The sequence below is a fragment of the Alosa pseudoharengus genome, unplaced genomic scaffold (genome assembly GCF_046254945.1).
Source record: "Alosa pseudoharengus isolate Yale_2024_CS ecotype anadromous, Long Island Sound unplaced genomic scaffold, YU_APseudo_1.1 YU_APseudo_1.1_scf_6, whole genome shotgun sequence".
Taxonomy (NCBI): Eukaryota; Metazoa; Chordata; class Actinopteri; order Clupeiformes; family Clupeidae; genus Alosa; species Alosa pseudoharengus.
The window spans coordinates 27678726-27692819 of record NW_027468848.1 but is presented as its reverse complement, the minus strand read 5'-3'; the positions used below and the strand labels follow the sequence as shown (position 1 = coordinate 27692819).

General features: G+C 41.8%; 1 protein-coding gene across 7 annotated transcripts in view; it reads left to right on the top strand.

Annotated features, from left to right (window-relative positions):
* Positions 1-13427, top strand: part of adgrd1 (adhesion G protein-coupled receptor D1) — a 65323-nt gene extending 51896 nt beyond the window's left edge. For all 7 annotated transcript variants that reach the window (XM_076270326.1, XM_076270329.1, XM_076270325.1 and 4 more), the window contains 10 exons: positions 2626-2729; positions 3379-3490; positions 4818-4971; positions 7596-7662; positions 7855-7921; positions 8151-8242; positions 9090-9216; positions 9421-9462; positions 9816-9908; positions 10445-13427. In XM_076270326.1, the coding sequence (XP_076126441.1) occupies positions 2626-2729; positions 3379-3490; positions 4818-4971; positions 7596-7662; positions 7855-7921; positions 8151-8242; positions 9090-9216; positions 9421-9462; positions 9816-9908; positions 10445-10537 (951 nt within the window). In that variant the 3' untranslated portion in view covers positions 10538-13427. The remainder of the gene's footprint in view (positions 1-2625; positions 2730-3378; positions 3491-4817; positions 4972-7595; positions 7663-7854; positions 7922-8150; positions 8243-9089; positions 9217-9420; positions 9463-9815; positions 9909-10444) is intronic.
* The last annotated feature ends 667 nt before the right edge of the window (positions 13428-14094 follow it).

Genomic DNA, 14094 nt, shown 5'->3' with positions numbered 1-14094 from the left:
GGTGCTGAAAGAAAGGACATCTTGGTTCGGTCATTTGTGGTTTGGTGGTGACTCCGAAACAATGGGGCTGAACAATGAGAATTCTTGGAATGGTAAACAGTCATGGGCTTGGTTAGGGAACGTCCATCTGCCACAGTTATATTGTACACAGCCATGTGGCACATTGCAGAACTCAGAATGATGGAGTGAAGGGGGAAGCTGATAGATGGGAGATGGTTCACTTCACTCACCATCGCAGAGTCTCCTTGTTTTATAGGCCTCTCAGGCTGGCCCGTGTTCCTCCACGTCCACTTCCTGGAAGTCCTCCAGCGATTAGGATGAGGTTTGGCCCGAGGTCGGGAGCGCTCCCTACCGCCCAGCGGTCGCTCCGATCACCACTGCGGGCAGATGGAGGGCTGATGCTGGGCGTGTGAATTAGTGTAGTGGAGTCTTGGCTTTTCCGCTAGTGGTTTGTGGAGATCCTTGGTTAAGCGCGGTTAGTTCGGAGGGTCTATCCCCAGGGAAGGAGAAGGGGGGCGGGGTGGTCCCTGGTCTCTGTATTTGGACACTGGGCTGTGCGTCCTCTCTGTCAGAGGCCTCTCTGTCCCACTGTGCTGTCTAATCCCCACTGTGAAGCATTCAAGTGAGCGGAAGATGAATGAGGGTCAGAGGGGCCTCATACAGTATTAACTCCTCATCATGGTTTTCTTGGAGCCATCTCATGTGGTACACATAATAATACATAATTAGATGAACTATCTGTATTAGGGAGATTCTGATTCTGTGAGCAATTTATGCATGATAATAGGCTAAGAGAGGCAAACATGAGAAAATCTTGCTCGCTTCAGATGAGTGATGCCAATCCACACGCCTAACCAAACAAACAAAAACAAAAATCTTGCTTCAGACTTTTGCCATGTCATGGCTTTTTGTTAAAAAAGACATTTTCTGGCGAAACAAAGTCTGGCAAAAGGCCCTCAAGTGTGTCTGCGCTCCATAAACTTTGAGACAAGCCCCGACCCCAAGCACAAGGGGAGTGTCCTTCTCTGCCCAGCAAGACGTGCACCCAGTTGGTCCCGATCCCCTTTTACAGGCCAGATGTGCAGATCAGATCGGGGGGAGTGGACCTCTCTTTACGTTCGGACCATAAAACATCAGAGCATCAAGTCACCATTCACCTACCTCAAAACAGTCCTAAACTGTGTACCCCCCCCCCACCACCACCACCACCACGCCTCAGCTCAACGTTTGCTATCAAAGCTGAGATTTTTCTGAGACAACAGCCATTGTTTCCAACACAAACTAGTGGAAGCCTGGTCGCAGAGGGGAGGTGTGGGGTAGGACAGCATAAACAGCACAGTAAATCTTCGCCTCGAGACAGTGAGAGCTCCAGCACTCGAGTGCTTTATTGTTCCCGGGGTGCATGGAGATATTTAAAACTTGCCTAATTGGAATCACAGTGTTGTTGTTGAACCGCGCACAGAGAAGAGGCTTGTTGTTGTTGTTGTTTTTTTTAGTTTTCTTTAAAAAAACATTCTTGTCCTGTCAGGAACTCCTAAATGAGCGGTGATTGTGGAGGTGAATATGCTGTAAGAAATGGAATGGTGGTCAGATATTTGTGGTCAGCTCCTTCCAGAAGTTGGCCGGCACATTCACAGTATCTTCAATCTTGAATTCTTGAAACTCATTGAGGCAAAAGCACAATTCCCACCCAAATTAACTACTATGAATCATTTCCAACCAGACAGATTCTCAAAGAACATTCTCATGGCCCAGCTCTTATTAGCTGTGAAAAAAAAAACCTCAGTGCATAGAGCAGTTTATGAGAACTGCTTCACTCAAAATTATATTTCTTCCAGTGGAACATACAGAATGTGAATGCTCAGGTAGAGTTAAGCCAGATCAGGCAGCCAGCCATGTTGCCTGTGTATGTAAGGCATGGAGCAGTCCCAGTGTGGCAGTCACTCAGTCGGTCAGTCCCGTCACGGTGTGGCTGCCCAGGGCTTTGATGCTATTCTCTCCTGTCGCACAGCTCTAATTAGTGGCTGCTTCCATCCCCGTAAAACCTTCAGGGAACATCCCACTCCGGCGTTTGCCAGAAAAGAAAAAAACCCGGATATATTCTCGGTTCACTCTCTAATCACAAGGCACACAGAGGAGTTAATGTGGAATCATAAACAGAACCCCCCAGAAATAGCTGCATTTTTAAAAACAACTACCTCCTGAATGTAGCATAAAAACTGAAAATGGAGAATGGAAAAATAAAGGGAAAAAATACAAAGTACTAATTTCCTCCGGCCAGCTATATCTGCTATTACAATGATGGGACCAAATCCATGCAGTGGTTTGAGGTTTCTGGTCTGAGTGAGCATCCATGCTTATTTTTGAACCATACCATAGTATATAAACATGTACAGTCCATTAAATGTGTTTGGGTGATAAATAACAATGTCTTGTTGCTCGTTCCTGGGTTTGTGGGTCTAGACTAGAGGACTAGGGATGTCAGTACAGTATCTCTTTGTTCTCTGAAATGTGGCATAGTCATATGACAGACATATTGGCGTGTCTTGGTTGAGCATCATGCATCCATTAAATTTGTGTTGTCACTTCTAATCAGCGAAATTGTTCCTTCCTCTTCCATTCAAGCTGTCCAAAGCCAACCAGGTAGCGCTGTCAACCATCAGTTACATTGGCTGCTCCATCTCCATCTTCTGTCTGGCCATCACGCTGGTGACCTTCGCCATACTTTCGTGAGTACTCACCTCAGCTGATGCATGCCATATGTTTCCCTCACGGGATGTTTCCCAGAGACGCCCCAGTAAGACTTTGAGATGGGATACGGTCTGGCTCACAGTCAAGACTTTTTCCTTTTCTCTCACAGAGGCACTTTAGTCCAAGATGCAAACTGGTCTCCATTCAGGAAATCAATCCAGTTTCTCATGGCTGCACAGGTTTCAGACCTACAACATTTTGACGTTTTTATGACTTTTGATTACTTTTGAGCTTTTTATTTTTTTATTACGGTAATTCTCGAGAGCTATAAATTCCTGATCTGTCAATGGTTTATTTTGGATCAACTGTGGAGCCAGGATAAGCGCTCAGAACCTTTTTAGGTTTTATTTTTTTAAACGGGACAATGCACATGAATGAATTTGAAACTAAAACAGTTGTGCAGTTCATGCAGCTCTACTTCAAAAATCTAACAGTGTCACAGAGAACAATGCAGAGACAAGATGAGAAGTATAATATGGTCATATTTGCATGGCTGGCCTTACTTCTGTAACTGAGGATAAACTGATCCTCTAAGCATACCTTTATAAATTGGACGAGCTTTTATCCAAATAATGCAAAGCACAAGAATGTTTGCATGAGTCTGAGAGCTACTTCGTCCTCCTGCAGGTCGGTGAGCACCATCCGTAACCAGCGCTACCACATCCACGCCAACCTGTCCTTCGCCATCCTGGTGGCCCAGATCCTTCTCCTCATCAGCTTCCGCTTTGAGCCAGCCACGGTGAGAGCCCTGACCCTCACCCGCTGTCTAAAACAAAACTCTTCTGATGAGTCGCACCAAAATACATATCACTCCCTGGTGACTGCTAATACAGTTATGTTTGTTTTCTGTTGGAGCTAGTTTATCACTCACAGAGCACAGGAGTGGGCCTCTGCTGCCAGCTCTTAATTAGCTGTGTGTGCCAAAGCTGACTGCAATGCACCATAGGCATGCAGCTCAGGAGGTCCATGAGGAATAACAGGGCATCGAAGATACTAGAGGGTCATACCAGGAGCTGGAAGGAGAACTCCTGTGTCCGTGATGTTAGAAGAAAATTGGTTCCCACAACTATTATTGTGTATTTCTAAATGTATGTTACACGTTTGTGTGTGTGCATATTTGCCCGAGTATGCATAAGTGTGTGTGTGGGTCTGAGTGAGTGTCCGTGTTTTTGTGTGTGTGTGTGTGTGTGAGTGCGTGTATATGCTCTGAGTTGGTGCTCACATGCGGAATGGTGGTGATACATGTGTGATCCTGGTTTGATAGCTCTGTGACACATGTGCCTCAAAACGTGCACATTAGCTCCGGGGTCCCAGATAGATAGATGACACCAATTTGAGAACCACAGACTGTAACGAGAGCCAGCAAGAACAAGAGATCGCCCATAGTTCACGAGAAACCACTCATCAAAACTCCATGAACTCAGTCCCACCCTCATTGCCCCGTCTACATTTTAGTGAAATCCAATAAGGCCGTCACAAATTGAATAGAGCAGTCTCGCCTCATGCTGTTATCTCGTATTTCAGTAACATTAAATATCAAAATTAGGATGTCTTCCTCTGGCGTAATGGACCACACACACATACACAGGCATAGGCACAGACTCAATACGTACGTAAGCAGGAAGATCACATCCACAGATGGATTCACCACACACATACCAACAAAGAACTAATTGTAAAAACACCACAGTGATCACACAGAATCACATAGCTATCATCTCAAACCCTCATAAATACATGCAGAAACCATTTTGAACATTCCCTTCCTCCCTAGAATTAGCTTACACAGACACTGAGGCATGGCGTGGTGGTGAAGCAGGAATGTCTGATTTGTGCTGTTGCGAGTCCTTGTTGCTTTGGATAAAAATGTCTGCTTAAAGGTTGTATCAGCGATAGCGGGGTAACGTCACTTCTGTTGATGTTCAAAAAAAAAACCCAGCAACATTCTTCAAAAAATTGCCTTAAACATTGTTATCCTGACTCTTTTGTTGCTGCTGCTGCAGTGTCTGACCCTTCCTTCGGTGTTGTCTCGGTGTCTGACCCCTCCTTCGGTGTTGTCTCTGCAGCTGCCCTGTAAGGTGATGGCGGTGCTGTTGCACTTCTTCTTCCTGAGTGCCTTCGCGTGGATGCTGGTGGAGGGCCTGCACCTGTACAGCATGGTGGTCAAGGTGTTCGGCTCCGAGGGCAGCAAGCACATTTACTACTACGGCATCGGCTGGGGTGAGTCTGCCAGGCCACAGGAAGAGTCAGAGGGAAAGAAAGGAAAGAGGAGAATTCAATGAAAATCAGAAAACCATCATGCTATGACATTTATTTTCATATTGTTTAATAAGTGTAATATAATTATTATACTATGATTGACATTGTTTGAAAGTTGTGGCCATATGGGCATGTGGAGATAGACCTTGGTGATTCTCAGTTGTGAGAAGAAACGGTTGAGGAAGGATGAATGGATGGTGAATGGATCACAACTCATCTCGGGGTGGCCGAAGATGGTTTTAACGTTATTATCATTGAGGACACATTTCAAAACAGTTTGTGTTGTGTTATTTAAATATGATAGACATTTGTCTTTTATCTATACAGTATGTGTTGTTTAGAGTCATATTTAATTAATAAAGGGGGCTACAGTATACTTATCATACTTGTAGTTTTATCTGAAAGATAAAAGATATCTTTTAGAAAGAAAGATAAATAATGTGTTCAGTACAAAGTTTCTTTTCAAAGGCCATGTGTGTATCGTTGACTTCTCTCCTCTGTAATGCGTGATGAGTGTGTAATGGTGACACTCCTGACTGGATATAATCCCCACTTGGCGGAGGTCAGGGATGTCTGCCTCCTCTGTGTACTGAGATGTATCTCAGTGGCGGGTCACTGTGTGCACAAAAAGGCCACGCATCACAGGGGAGCCATGAGCATGTTGCTGACCTCACTGCTGTCATATTTATTAACTGAGACACACACACACACACACACACACACACACACACACATACACATTTGCTCTGTTCTCACACACACAGACACACACACACACACACACACACACACACACACACACACACACACACACACACACACACACACACTTACAAATGCTCAACTCAACATGTGATTCATATTTGGATCTAACTCCATTTCTCCACAATGTCATGCTGTTCTAGGCAATCATTAGTCAAAGGTATGACACTGGGACACATGAATTATGGAAAAAACGTAAGCACCCAAACCAGCACCTGTTTCTGCAAATTATTCTCTTCTTAGGTTAATCCTCATCCTTGTCATTTGCATACATCACAACTAAACTTACTTCTATGGGGACCCAAGTGAAAAGTAGGGCAAACCTACTTTAAACCTTCTTTAAACATTTTTAATACATGTTTAATATTAAATTATATTTATTTACCTATTCAATAGTGGGTTCTGAGAGGACAAAATGCTTCACTTTAGGGTCTGTGTGTGCGCGGTTGCCCTGCTTCTGTAGTGTGGATCACATTTTGTGTGTGTGTGTGTGTGTGTGTGTGTGTGTGTGTGAGTAAAGTATGTGTGAGAGAGAGGTGGGGTGTTTCTGTGTGTGTGTGTGTGTGTGTGTGTGTGTGTGTGTGTATACACTTGAATGTCTGCCCATTGTTCTGTGTCTTTTTACAGACCTCCATGATCGTGAGTTGATCTGCTTAATGCAGACCACTATTTAATGGGCTCGGACTGTGCGGTGGTTTCAGAGTAATGACTTATCACAGGCTTCCCTGTACTGGCCGGAACAGTGATGCCATTGTTTCTGTTTTCCCCTCCTGGACATGTTGACTGTGTTGCGTCAAAACTGTTTCAGCATTGAGTCACAACACACCGAACCCATCAACATGTTTTCAGATATGGAGAGTGGAGTTTGTATTACACGCAGCTCTTACTGCCATAGACGCGTTGGGCCCTGTCCAGAGGCCCACCCATGGTCAGTTTGACGCAAACCTATGGATATGTTTACATCACTCACACTCAGACATATTGACACCATTAGTATTAGTTTTCAACGCCTGTCCAGTCCCTGTTGTTGTCTGTTGGGTGTAGCAGGACTGGAAATGGAGGAGTCTCAGTGGAGAAGTGATGCAGACACACCAAAAACAAATACACAAGCACATATACAGTACATTGACACATACTGTACACATGGATACACACACACACACACACACACACACACACACACACACACACACACACACACACACACACATACACACACACACACACATACACACACACGCACGCATGCATGCACACACACATAGATATACACACACACACACACACAAGCTGCTCAATGAGTCAACCATGTTAAGTCATCAAAATGGAAGTCTGTTGTTTTTGAAGGAGACTTCCGCAATCTCTGCTGCAGACTCCCCAGAATGAAACAGGCTCTCTTCCAGAGGGTCTTATTATAGTTATTAGGACACGACTGTAAAAATAAAAGAGGTAGAAAGAAATAAGGAAGAAAAAAAAGTATTGGCTCAGCTGTCCATTTACACAGTGTGTTATTTTAGGCGGGGGAATGTTTTTGATCTCGGCTTTTCTTAATTTCCTCACTCAGTCGTAATGGCACCGCTCTGGCTTGGTGGCCTGGGGTCTGGCCTGTCCTTGCTGACATATCAACCTTTAAATGATTAAGCTACAGAACACCCACAACTCACTCACAACAAAGCAGACACGACACTCAGCCGACTGCTTTGTTTTATACAGGGAACGTTTAGGGAGATGGGGATACGTGGCTAATCACCATGTTGAAGGGCTTTGAAGTGTTATGGAATGTAAACAATTGTGTGTTTGTTTGTTTGTTTGTTTGTTTTCAGGATCTCCTTTGGTGATCTGCGTAGTGTCTGTGACCTCAGCTCTGGACAGTTACGGTGAAGTGGGGAAGTAAGTATCCAGGAGGGGATTTAAAGCATTGGGGACAACTCAAAAAGAGACAGGGACTACTCTACCCTTTACACCACCCATCTACTCTCTAAACAGCACAATCAAACATGATCTGTCTGATTTCCATTAAATTATGATTTCTCTCTCTCTCTTTCTTTCTCTCTCTCTCTCTTTCTCTCTTCCCCTTCACAGTTGTTGGTTGTCTCTTAAAAATGGGGCCATTTGGGCTTTTGTGGCTCCTGCCTTGTTTGTCATAATGGTACGTTCTTCTTTTTCTTAAGGAACAGGGGTTATTATGAAAGTAAACAATTCCAGTTTAGGTAACCCCAATCAACACTGACCTTATTTGATATGTTAAAAAATGATTTGCCACAGTAAACTCTTCTATAAGAAATAACAAATCAACACATGACCTCGGTGGAAGATCCTTAAAGATAAATAATTTCATGAGGTACCGTTTGGGCTGATTAGATGTTTTTACTCTTTAGGTCAACATCGGTATTCTCATTGCTGTGACCAGGATCATTTCAAGAATAAGTGCTGAAAATTACAAAGTGCATGGGGACACCAACGCTGTCAAGTGAGTGAGTCTGTGGTTATCATGGGTTAGGTAGCAGAGTTATGAAACTGCAACACCTTTTGGTCAGTTGAGGACCCTAAGTGTCCCTAATCTACATTGTGACCTCCTCTGCCTTGAGCAATTTAAGTTGCTTAAAGTTTAAGTTACCTTAAGTTACTATTTGTTACAAAGGAAATGTGTTCTCTGCATTGAACCCATCCGGGGGTTAGTACACACAGACACAGAGACAGACAGACAGACACACACACACACACACACACACACACACACACACACACACACACACACACACACACACACACACACACACACACACACACACACACACACTATCAGACTGTTTACTAGCCTACACTATCAGAACCAGTACGATACACCATATTCACTGCAAAAACTGCATAACACAATCTAACCAAGTGTTATTAATCTTGTATCAAGATAAAAAAAAAAATAGTTGGTATTGTTTTCAGTATAAAGAGACTTACCTAGTGCTTTCTCATGAAATCATTTGACTTAATTTAAGAAAAGTTTGACTTATTTTAAGACATCTCATCCTGAAAACAAGCAAATTTGTCTGCCAGTGCGTTAAGCAAATTTGTCCTAAAAACAAGCAAATTTGTCTGCCATTGCGTTGAGTAAATTTGTCTTCATAAGACTCCTTAAAATAAGTCAAGGTCTTCTTAAATTAAGTCAAAATGATCCTACGGGAAAGCACTAGTTAAGTCTTTTCATACTAAAAACAATACCAAATAGATTCTTTGATCTTAATAGAAGATTATTAACACTTGGTTAGATTTCATTTTTTGCAGTGTTCCCACTGTATAATATCCTTGGCTTATCTCCCCAGGCTGACGGCCAAGGCTGTGGCGGTTCTGCTGCCTATCCTGGGCATCTCTTGGATCTTTGGGGTTCTGGCCATCAATAACCAGTCCCTTCTTTTCCAGTACATGTTTGCAGTATTCAATTCTTTACAGGTAAGGCTGTGACTGTAGGACAGCTCTTTTGCATTTGTTATAATATTACTATTTTACTATGATTACATGTCACAGAGGGCTAATATTGTGTTCGATATTGCAACAATAAGAAATTTAATCACAAAGTGTTTTACACAGGATCTATACATATATATATATATAGTATATGTTGTGATATTCATGACCATTTTTTATGTTGTATAGGGTTTCTTCATATTCCTTTTCCACTGCCTGCTCAACTCTGAGGTAATGGGAACCCAGTTCATCATTTGATGTTATCAAATATACTTTTAGTGATTTGGGCATAACTTGATGAGAGATGTCAGTTAAGTGCAAAACTACCGGTATACAGAAAAGTGGCTTAATATCCCTCAATATTCTAATAATACATTTTTTCACATATGTTGACAAATTCTTGTATCAGTTGCAAATTACAGAATTATTTTGAATTATTTGGCAAGTTTAGAACAACCTTTCAAAATTGGTTTCGCAGAGCATGTAGATCTCTACGTGGCTTTGTGGTTTAGTGGCCAACACTGCACTCTTGTGGTTAGTTATTGAAACCAAGTTTCCGTTTGCCCCATTTCCATTGGCTCCAGGTGAGAGCGGCCTTCAAGCACAAGACCAAGGTGTGGTCCCTCACCAGCAGCTCCATACGCAACATCAACGTCAAGCCCTTCAACTCTGATGTGGTGAGTCCTTAGAGAAACACTGCCATGCAGGGGTCCATTTCCCAAAAGCATAGTTGCTAACTACGGTGCATCTTCGGCGGTAGCATCATTGCCAAATGTAAATAATGCCAAATCAACCGTATTTGAGTCACACGTAAATTATACAGAAATATGGTGTTGATATTTGGTCGTATTTCAGTCACATTTTAGTAAGAGCTAACAAATATGCTCTTACTTTTTAATTTTCCAAAATTAAAAACGTGATATGTGACAATATGAATCTTAAGTGTTTGTGCATGCGCAACTCAAATCTACCGACTCACATTTGGTAGTGGTAGCGGTGGTCACATTTTGTAATGGTAGCAACTACTGTATGCTTTTGGGCCTCTTATGAAAGACACTCTGTGGTAGAACAATACTACCAACCACAATCCCTTTACACCATCACATGTCTGGTAGAAGAAAATTGTAAAAGAAAATCATCTCAATGGCCCTCACAAATGCTAATCTATAGCTGTGATATGTTTTTTTTTTTCATTCTCTTTTCTTATTTTTAGATGAATGGCCCCAAGGGTGTAAGTCCAACAAGAATGAACACGTGGGACAAAAGCAGCAACTCAGCCAATCGTATGGACCTGTCTGCTGTATAGGAGCCAATCCCTGCCCTGCATCTGTCATGAGGTGGGCGGGCCAAAGTGAGAGATAGGAGAAGTACACACTACACAACCATCCTCTTTGCCTAATGGCGAAACACTGGCTCATTCAAAAGCTTCTTCATGCTTTAAAACCAAAATATATGTCACTCCTTTGGAGAACTTTCTCTCCTCTGTAGATGTTTAGATAAGACTGTCTGGAAAAGACTTTTGATCAACAAGGCTTGGAGTCTACACACTACTCCACAAGTTGGAGTACTTTTGAAGACACTAACATGGCTGATTCGTCGTTGTGTCAGCAGCAGCCATATTCTCTCCCTTGAATAAATCCTCCCACGTTTCTATCTGACCAGCCAGCGCTGTGTGGAGAGAGCTGACGACACAACACTTTGTGAAGCAGCCCTTTCTCTCTCCTGCCCCCTGCTGGTTATCTACGACCCCCCCACAGGTCCCTTGAGGGGGGGGGGGGGGGTGGATTTCTTAACACTCCAAAACATCAGACCAGAGGGACTGAACACAGTTTTGTAACAGATGCACACGCATCCATGAGGTGTCCACAAGAGAACACTTACTGTTAACGTCATTGTATTTCAAAACCATGCCATGTTGTTTGTCATTAGTCACTGCTACAACAACGGATGAATTGTTGGATTTGACACCTATAATTGTGTATAATTGTGGAAACCCCAGAACATTGGTAGTGTTGTTCTGTCGATGATAGTTTTAATCTGTTCGTAATGACTCCTTCTTTGGATTTGTCTTTGTGAAACTGATATTGTGCGATACCCAGCCTTAGCAGTTATGCTTCGTCACTTTTTTGTAAAGTTAAAGTGTTCAGTTGGGCTCAGCATGGTTCCTGTTGACTGGTGCAGACACATAGACATTCAACCTGTGGACTCCGTGGAAGGTTGTCAGTTGTCATGGCCTTTAGCTACCATTTGCTTTGATGCCATTTCCAATTCCTTCCCCTGAGAATACACTGTGGATTTGATCCACATAGAGTTTTAGCTGGACACTGCTAGGCCTAATTTTTGACTTAGTTCATTGTGGACTATCATTTCAAAGTTGAAGTTGATGCTATAGAGCATAGATCACAGTTATAAATGCGACCAACATCATCATTATCTGATTGTGTACAACTTTAACAAGCAGCAATAGGCTGACAGAACCAACTCATAGTGAAATATACCCAAGTCAGTAAGAGCAAGCTGATAGCATGACAACCCAGATTGGATGTTCAGTGAAGGATTGAGACTACAATAGATGATAATGAGTCAGAAATCTTTACTTTTCAATCAGCTGTATTTTTTACCTTCTCTTCAGCACACTCAGCTACCATTGCCCAGACAATGGGTTTAATCCGATCTAGCAAACTGCATAGCATCAAATAATCTACATGACAATCACACACACACACACACACACACACACATCAAATTTTACATACCATTTATTGGGCATCAGTCCTCAATTATGGATTCTGTAACAAAACCATAAACTGTCAAGAAAAGTTAGTTGTTCGCTGTATGTAATATTATGCTAGTCCTAAGTATAACCTTTTCTTAGGTAGTTACTGTAAGGTTAGCATCTTGTCCTTTATTTAAATGCAAGCTGTCAGTGTCACAACCACATTACTCATTAATATCCGTGAGCTGTAACTCACTGGACTTGATGTAAGTTATTGAACACAACACTACACTACACTACACTACACTACACTACACTACACTACACTACACAGTATAATCAAATTATCTTGTGAATGACCACATGGTCATTCCTTCAGCCTGCAGACAGAATGATGAAATGTGAAACTCTGTCCCTCCCAAGCTGACATGCTGTGTCATCAAGTTTGGGACCATTTCTTCCTCAATGATGGGATCATTTCCTCCACACATCCATTTGAGTTAGTCCACAGTTTAAAGAGTGAAATCAACAGTAAGGTCAATAGGATTGTTTCAACAATTTGGTTTCATTAACATCACAACATCATGAGTAGTCGTTTTTTATTTAAATAATTACAGTACAGCATTTGCATCTGTAAATGTAGTTTACAAAACTACATATGCATTTGCATCAGTACATTTGCAGTGCACATCCTAGGTAACAAATCTATGACCTTGGTGTTGTTAGCAATTGGTTCTATTGGTAAATAACAATAACAGTTCATTTTTGCCATAGTAGCCTATAAGGTACAGTATGGCACTACTCAAGTTGAAAAACATATTTTGTAACTAAGTGGGATCTACGTCAAGGATAATGTTTGTGGATTTTTTGCAAGTGTTAAGAAAACCATCACTGAGGAAATTTCTGACCATCCTATCAAAACGGCAAAACTGATACAGTAGAGATCCATTTTATGATTTAGAAAATAATGTTCTGAGAGGTGTGACATGAATTACATGTAGGTACCTCATCTGTCTATGAACTGCAGTATTTCACACTTTCCTGTCATGAATGAACAACCAATGTGAGTCACCCACAGTCTGTGAATTGTTTTGTTGATAATGTTATTTGTACTGAGTTGTAGTTATTGTTCTGTGTCAAAAGATTTTTATGTTTGGGTCTTCCATAGATAGGGACTTTAATTCAAGTCCTACACACATACAGTAGGGCCTATTCCACATTACGTTCTAACTTTGTTGTGATCAAAAGCTGTTTCAGACCAATGCCTGTTGTAGTAAAATGAGTGTAAAATCTAAATTTTCCCCAGTTGTAGGACTTTACTGTACAGACTGTTTGAGGAGTTGAGTTCTCTTGTTTTTAGTATGTCAGAAAATGTAGAGCTTCCTTAATGTTTATCACAAGCTTGTACATTTATTTCTAGCACTGTTTGTGACCAATATCTTCTGTATTACCATATTTTAAATAAATAAAACATTTGTGATTTTTCTAGTCATTATTAGAGTTTTTGCCCATTGCTTACTAACAATGAATGCTTAGACCAAAGCTTCAAAACCTGAACTTATTGTAACACAGTGTGACCATACTTATGCTTATTGCCAAACACTACACACTGTTTCTTACATTAGGCACTTCGTTCAAGAATGATACTTCTTGTAATCATTGGGAAAAGACTTCTATTCAAAATGCAAAACACATCTGGTAATACCCACACACACCTGAAAACACACACAGAAAACTGAACACCTATCAGTCTGAGCCTTAGCACTACAAATAGACCTTAAGTAACCTTTACATTGTGTACCCGTATAATTTCACAGTTTTGTACCTTACTTGCCCCTTTACTCATTTACAGTTTTGCCTCTTGCCCCTTTACAGTTTTGTACTTGCCACATTTCTAATACGTATCAAAGAATTATTTTCAGTGTGACAATATATGACCACCAACTACATGCCTGTATGCCTCTTCTGCAACCATGGAAGAGGCATGTAGAGACAATGAGGTATGGTCATTGAAAGGGTAGATATGGCACACAAGGTGATATTTCTCCATTTCTTAGCCCAGGAGGACATTGTTTGATGTAGAGAGGTTACTCTGGCCAAATCCCAACTGAAGGCAGGATCTATAAACCTGCCACATCCCTTTCAAA